Consider the following 8,068-nt stretch of genomic DNA (forward strand, 5'->3'; position numbering starts at 1 on the left):
TCATCATCTCTTGATAATTCTTCCCCAAGATGAAACCAGATTTTGTATGGTGGATCAATCCCATAAATGACTAAGTGTTCATACAAAATGTTAATACATTAGTGACTTATGTTTCGACAAACTTTGCATGGACACAATAACTTTTCTGGATAACCAGCCAACTTTTCTCACATTTCTACAAAATTCTTAGCGCCTTCTCTATACTCATCCGAGGCTCTACAATTCAAAGACAAGTTCATTTTTATAATATATTAGTAACAAATGCAGTAAGTTACTAATTTTACTAAGCTAGCACTAATTAAATCCCTAATTCTTATTACCTATTGAAGCGTAGCCAAATTTTATCCAACATGATCACCAACTTAGTTGTCCTGTTCTAACAAACAAAAAGCAAAATTTTGATAAGTCTATTTAATGCTAAATACAAAATTGTATCAACCAAAATATACTATATGATTTGATTTTTAAAATTACTTGATTTTGAGTTCAGAAATGAATTTAGGCTATTTATTTAGTCTTATTGCTAAACTTGAGATAATTCTGGCATTTCCAATCCTCATCTCAAAGAAATATTATATATATTTATATTTATATATATATTTGATATAAATATATATTTATATTTATATACATATATATATTTGAATAAGAGGATTTCATTGAAGGCTAATTAACAATGACCACCTTGCTACTAACAGTAAGAATTGTGTTAAGGTTTGAGCTTACTAAATGGGTTAAGCTTTGAGCTTTTGCTGGGGCTTTAGCAATGGGTTTTGATGGAACTGAAGATATATTTGGTGGCAAATAGCTGTCCAAATGTGTCTATATATATGGAGGCTATAAAGTCAAAAAAAATTCTAAAACTACATATTATGGCTTCCTAAGTCGTAACTACTTTTGGGTCCCTCACTATGTATCATTCTTTTTGCGTCACTTGTTTGACATTAATGGCTTGGTCAACTATATATCTGTATTTATTATTGTGTTAAAAAGGCAAAAATATAGCTCTCAACACTAACTTTTTGTTTGTCTTGCTAAGAAGAAATTGAGCTCTAAACCAATATATCTACAAGAGTGGTTGGCAACCGCTGCAGGTCACTAGATGTTCGGTCAATAAATCCCCCAACATGATAATTATTTAAATACTATCTCTGCTTTAAAATGTTAAACTTATTAAATGTAGAGTCCAAGAACTTTACTTAGCTAATTATTTAGTAGTATTATAGTATGTATAGTATTATCTTTGTTACTGTGGATTTTTGGTTCAGACCGGGAATTATTTGGACACTCATAGTAGTACTTATAGACTTTCTAAGTTTAACCTATAGTTTAAGAATATTAATTTTAACCTAAGGTTTGATTATATAGCTGATATTAAGAATAATATTTATTATATTATAAGGTTTAGATAGACCCAATAAGATAGTAACACTTATCATATGTATGATTATTAAGAAATTATTATTTTAATGAAAAAATAAGAGAAATATAAGAGTTAGTCTTCACCAAAATCTGATAGGAGCATGACATTTATCACAATTTTATTTATTTGTGGATAAGGTTGATATTTAGATAATTAAATAGATTTTTCGTAACTTTAGGGTACTGTAACTTCCGACCTGTTTTTGACCCAGTTATATTAGGAATTTCGAAAACTAGTGTTTCTTAAAAGTTGTAGATAATTTAATGAGCTTTCTAACGGTATAAAGACAGTCTAAATCGGAGTTCTACAACTCCAGATATGTTGATTTTACTGAAGGGGAGTTTAGAGTTACGAGATTTAGGGAGTTAGAAGTTAGGATTCTATTTGTTTTTATTATTTTAAAATCAAGCTTTGAATCCTTAAATCTCTCTGAAAAATTTGAAAAATTCCTAAGCCTTTGGCTGAAGGATATTCAAATATTTTTAATTAAATTTATTTTTTTTATTCAAAGCCAAAAAGAAGATTTTTATTTCTAGAACTCTATAAATAGGACCTAGCACCAAGCATTTTTCATTCATTCATCAAGCTAAGTTCAGAGGCTGCAAGTTGCTAGGTTATTGTGAGAGTGTAAATACTTGGGTTGGGGATTATAAGCTTGATCACTATAAGCTTACCAAACATTTGGGAAGTAAGGTTCTTTAGTATTTCGGTTGTGGTTAGATTGGTTTTGCAAGTCTTTGAGGTAAACCCGAAACTCTATTTCATTTGTTTCATGTTATTTTCTTTCTCAAAGCCTTCTACTCAATCCCCTAACCTCATTCTTATTTTGGTTAGGGAATCCAAGTTCTTAAGCACATAAGTTGTGGTAAGCATATTTCTCAATGGTTTAGTCTTCCTATTCATTTTCATTTCTTCTTCTTCATAAGACTCACTCTTTCTCATATGGTTTTAGGAGTGTTCCAAAAGTCCCAACTCAGTCCATCATATCCCGGTAACTTTGGTAAGGAAAATAGGATAGAATCTATATGTGTATTGCTTATGTTATCTTATGTATTATGTTATGAAATATGATATGTTATGAATATGTATGAATGTGTATGTTTGTAGGCTTGGGCTTATGCCCTATTTGACTAACAAGACCCCAAAAAGATTTTGGGCATATGCCTACTTAGCTAGTAGGACCCCACTAATCTCATGGGCATAAGCTTGTTTAGTCTATGGGACCCCAAGTAATAATGGCCATTATAATAAATGTATGTTTTAAGTTTTATGATATGTCTTTACGTTTATTATGAAATTTATGTTTATGACTATGTGTTAGATTTTCCTTGCTGGGCATTAGGCTCATTCCTTTCTGTTTTATGTGTAGGAATATAGCTTTAGAGGCGGTAAGATTCGTGACGCTTAGAGGATGTGTATCGATGGTGAATGGAGTCAAGGGGCCGAGCGTTATTCGATTCGATGATGTAGTCTCATTTTACCTTTTTATGGTTTTATATGTATTTTCCGCATTTCTTATGTAATTCTTTTCATTTAAATCATGTTTTGTTTTTTTTAAAGACAATGGGATCCCATATCCTTCTTAGTATTTGTTTGTAAGTAACTCTTATTTTACAAGTTACTCAATAAAATTATGGTATTTTCGTAAAAATGTAAGTTTATGTATAGTTTCGTTAATGGTCCAAAAAGTCTAGATTAGTGGGTCATTACAATAAACTTATATAATTAACCATTATTTTTTCTCTTTTTTTTAATAAATTAACAATTGTTCTTTAATTAAACACAAAAGGCATTAGCTGCTAGAACAGACAAAAAACAAATTCCCAATTTTATGTGTGAACGGGAAGACTAGAGCTAGCTAGCTAGCTTGATCTGTGTATATTCATACAACGATATTGTGCTAAAACAATTTTATATATCATCTTCTCCTATACATACATGCTTTAATATTCTCTTTATTAATATATCACCAAATATATTTTTTTTGTTCTATTGCAATTGATTATATGCTAAAACCTTGAATTAGTGCAGCTCTGATGGTATACATTTCTATATTGGAGCAACAAGCAAAGTATGTGGATGCTTTGGAAATTCTCACTGGGAGTTTAGGATCTCTATTAATGATTGAAGTTGATAAACTACGTATACAGGTACTTTAGAAGATTTATTTGCACTGTTTGATGTTTTTGGCTTGTCACCTACTCATGAACTCGTGAATATTGGTTATTACATTACATTTTATGAAGCATATTACATTAAATCTTTCATGTTTACAGAGGTTTAAGAAAATGGATAATTAATATAGGGTAATAATATTGATCCTCTAATCTTTTATAGGTGTATACAAAAGGGATACTACTGTTTACAGAGGTTTCAAACTCATTAAAGGAAGTTAAATCCCAATTTGAAGGCTTGTCTTTGGATCTTCAAGGTTCTATAAAAGAATTTTCGGATATTGAGGATATGTTAAAGCAGGAAAGATCAGAAACTAAGATTTGTTGTGCAGTATGTTAGTTTTAAGGTTATTTATTCATTTTTAAATAGAAACTAAACTTTGTATGAATCAATGGGATAAAATACAAAGTAAAAGGAACATTTTAATTTCTTTAGTTCTTTTCTTTACTTTCCATAAAAAAAATAAAAAGGAACATGTTAACTTCTTTAGTTATTTTCTTTATTTTCAATGTATGCAAAGAATTTTCTCATAAATAGTACTTTTGTTAATGGGATGTTACTCTTTCTTTTGTATTTGGTTTTTGATGTATATATTCAAACTAAAAAAATTTATGTACTGGCCTTGCACTAAAAAATGTTTTACATTTTATTACCCAAGTTTTTGAATTGCAAGAAGCTATTTCTATAATTATTCTAATACATTTCCCCATATGGGTTTCGATTCTACTTTCAAATTTCTATGGTTTTTGAAGTTTATTAGATATACATCAAATAACTAACAGAAAATCAGAAAACATTCCAGCCATATTTATTAATCAACCATCAATCATTATCAATTCAAAATATTCAAACAACACACAAGTTTTCTTCCTTATCTCGCCGCAGCACACAAATTTCTCAGAACCTACTTCACTAATACACACAAGTTCTCAACCTTCCGTTATCACCGCAACACACAATAATAATAATCTCATAACCTACTTCACTATGGATGAATATCTAAGATATTCAAACTCCTCTAACATTTGCAAAGTATTTTAACAAAAATAAAAGAAAACATACCTCTTGCAAACTACTACAAATAAAGTTCCCTCCAATTTGAAATCCAATGAAGCGACTAAAATGAAAGCAAAATTACATACCAATTAATAAACTATCAACATCATTCGACCTTTAATTAGGAGTCATCATTAAAAAAAATTACAACTCTTACAACCAAGAAACTATGCAAACCCACTATAGAGTCCTTGGTAACTAGAGCTCGCAAAATAAAAAGAACAACAAAAATCTTAAATACAACGACAAGAGGCAGCAAAAGCAGCAGAAAAACTAATAGCAAAGGCCAACAATAATGCAACAGTTTGAAATAAAACCAACAATAAAAAGAAAAGCAGACACAACACACATAGAAAGAACAAAAAACCAAAAACAGTTTGTATTCCAATTTAAAAGGATGAAAAAAATCAGATTTATTATCAATACAAATAAGGGAAATGATAAATCCATGAAAGTTTGTTCTATCTTGAGCATTTTATCTACAATAATGAATACCTTGTAAGTGAAAAAATAGTCAAATGAACCAAACCTAGTTGAGATGAAAATATGAGATCCCTTTATAAATGCCTCAATTCCCTAAAGTTGCTTGTCTTCTTTTCTGAATTTCTGAAAGAGTTAAAGAAATTTAGAAACTTGTGTAGAGAACCCAATAAATCAAAAATTCATGTCACAATTATCTCATATTGAAAGAACAACCTGCTTATAAGATCAATAAAAAATTACATGAACAAAGACATAGATCTGATTAATAATCAATGATTACTCTGCCATTTGGGGCTAGCTCAGGTGGTTGGGTATGTGAGTGTGTGGGAGGGGGCAGGGGATCTATTCCCCTCTGTATAAAAAAAAATCAATGATTACTTTCTTGGGTGATCATCTTTGAATAAGGCTATTGCGTGCTTGAACTGTATCAAAAGTTCCCCCTAAAGTTGTTATATTCTAAGGGTAAGACATCACTATCATTTGCACTGGAAATGTAGGTGGTGCTTGCAAGTTGCTCTGCTGATTTGGGCAGGATAGGGAAAATAGAAATAAAAGAATTAGTTAAGCGCATTTTCATTATATTTTGTATGGCAGGGTAATAACCTCCTTTAGTTCAGCTCTTATTCTGTTTTAGCAGTTAAGCCAAGACTGTTTAGTTGTTAATATATTTTCTTGACAGTTGATACAGTTTCTTGATAGTTATTACTACTCTATCCAAGTTCAACACTCAATAGATTCCAATCAATGCTCTTATGGTTTTTCACTGTATTAGGCAACAATGTTTCAATTCCCACTTCATCCAAGCATTTTGTCATCAAAGGGAATCCATAAAGTCTTTTTTTTTTTTTTTTTTTTTGATCAAGAAGAAATAATACTTCATTGAACAAACAAGCATATACACAAAGGCAAACTGCCCAAACAGAACCAATACAATCCAATCAAGAACCCACCCTCACATTACATACATTTGAAGCTTTCTTAAGAAAAGCTTGAGATGAGGGACATCTTTCCTGCTATGAACCATATACAATCTATATTTAACTAAAGTAATAATCCCTTTGGCTATACAATAAGCTGACAGTGAAAATCCATCAAAAATGCATCTATTCCTATTCCTCCAAATATTATAAACCAGTGCAGCAAGAATCATATTCAGAGTTAAACTAAAGCTGTCATTTTTCCCAGCACTAAGTCTAATTGTCCAATCCGAGAACTTAGTGGCCCAAGCAGGAAACCCAATTTTCTTTGTTTTACTTAGTTCTTTTCCTTAGACATGTGACTTTTAAGTTGAGATATGAAATATTTGATAAATTTTGAGGAGTCCTCTCTATCGATTGGGCTTTAAGTTTCTTTATTAATGGTTAAGTTTTCAATACTTATACAGACAAATATACTCGAAAAGCTGCTCCTGCGAGAGCGAGACTGTTTCTCTCTCATTTCATCCTCTCAATCCCTAGATTATCTATTTTAGTGTCACTGCTAGAATTCTGAATTGGGAACGGGAGAGATCCAGTAAGAGAGAGAATTTAATTTCGCCATGGCCAAAAGTTCCTTCAAGCTAGAGCACCACCTTGAGAGAAGGCAGGCTGAAGTTGCTCGTATCAGGAAAAAATATCCAGACAGAATTCTGGTTATTGTCGAGAAGGCAGAGAGAAGTGACATACCAGACATTGACAAGAAGAAGTATTTGGTTCTAGCTGACCTGACTGTTGGGCAATTTGTTTATGTGGTTCGAAAGAGAATAAAGCTCAGTGCTGAGAAGGCCATATTTATATTTGTAAAAAACATTTTGCCACCTACTGCTGCCATGATGTCTGCTATTTATGAGGAAAACAAGGATGAAGATGGTTTTCTTTACATGACTTATGGCGGGGAGAACACATTTGGATTGTTCTGAGGGAAATCGATATGGAAAATTTGAAATGTGTGAATAAGGACTCGAAAAAGCAAGATGGAAAAATGTACATATTATCTGTTTTAGCTCATGTTTATTTTCACCTTGTTGTGGGGATTGTGTTTCTTATGGTTCTCAACTATTAATAACAGTTGTGTTTAGATTTCAAAAAAAAGTTTTCAATACTTATACTCACTTAAGGTGGTGTCTTTGGTGTTATACTTATATGAACTCCTTATTTCATGCTTTTTACTGTATTTAGAATATTATTCTCGTTAATTAGCTATATTGATAAAGTCTAGATATAATATTTACTAGTAGAGTCTAGATATTGTATTTCTAAGTTTATAAATGGTGGTATATACATATTGTTATTATTATAATTATAATATTTTTATTGAGAAATTTGTTAGCCCACACTCTTCCATTTGGTAGATTGAGATGTTGGAGAGATTGACATTATATCCATTGGAATTTTATATTGAATTTAAAAATTAATAAATAAATTTTAGGAGATTGTATATTAAATAAAAAAAGCTGTTCGAGTTCAAATGACTCGATCTCTACATCTTTTTTATCTCTTGACTTATAATCTTCATAGCTGTTTCTCTTGAACATTGAACTTAACAATATCTAAAATTGCATATCAATCTAGTTTCTATCAAAGATGGGCTTTTTATCAAATCAACTACAGCTATGAAAAAGAAAAGTATAGGAGCAAAAGTAAGCAAATCAACTACAACATTCAGCCAACAATTTGTATTTTCAGGGATGAGAGAAACAAACCTGAGATAGTGGGCGTGAGGCAGAGATTGATCTCTGGAAGGCGTGACTTCGTGAGGCGGAGAAAGAGCTCCACTCTGGAGCGAGTCTTCGTGAGGCAAAGATGAGTTGAGAAGACTTTGTGACGCAGAGAGACGAGACGAGAGGAAACTTCGTGAGGCGGAGAGACGAGACGAGAGAGAGACTTCGTGAGGGCGGAGAGGGTGAAGTGAGTCTTCGTGAGTGAAAGATGGAGGCTGAGAGAAATCTTTCGG

The 8,068-nt window shown here is 31.6% G+C and overlaps 1 protein-coding gene across 1 annotated transcript; it reads left to right on the top strand.

Annotated features, from left to right (window-relative positions):
- The first annotated feature begins 6,553 nt into the window (after window positions 1-6,553).
- Window positions 6,554-7,059, top strand: LOC133816704 (autophagy-related protein 8C-like). Its single transcript, XM_062249056.1, has one exon. It carries the CDS (start codon window positions 6,675-6,677, stop codon window positions 7,032-7,034), a length of 360 nt encoding a protein of 119 aa, XP_062105040.1. The 5' UTR covers window positions 6,554-6,674; the 3' UTR covers window positions 7,035-7,059.
- The last annotated feature ends 1,009 nt before the right edge of the window (window positions 7,060-8,068 follow it).

Source organism: Humulus lupulus, chromosome 2 (assembly GCF_963169125.1).
Source record: "Humulus lupulus chromosome 2, drHumLupu1.1, whole genome shotgun sequence".
NCBI lineage: Eukaryota > Viridiplantae > Streptophyta > Magnoliopsida > Rosales > Cannabaceae > Humulus > Humulus lupulus.

Bases quoted from the DNA above. Each gene is read 5' to 3' on its own strand.
- LOC133816704 (XM_062249056.1), top strand. From the start codon at position 6,675: ATGGCCAAAAGTTCCTTCAAGCTAGAGCACCACCTTGAGAGAAGGCAG.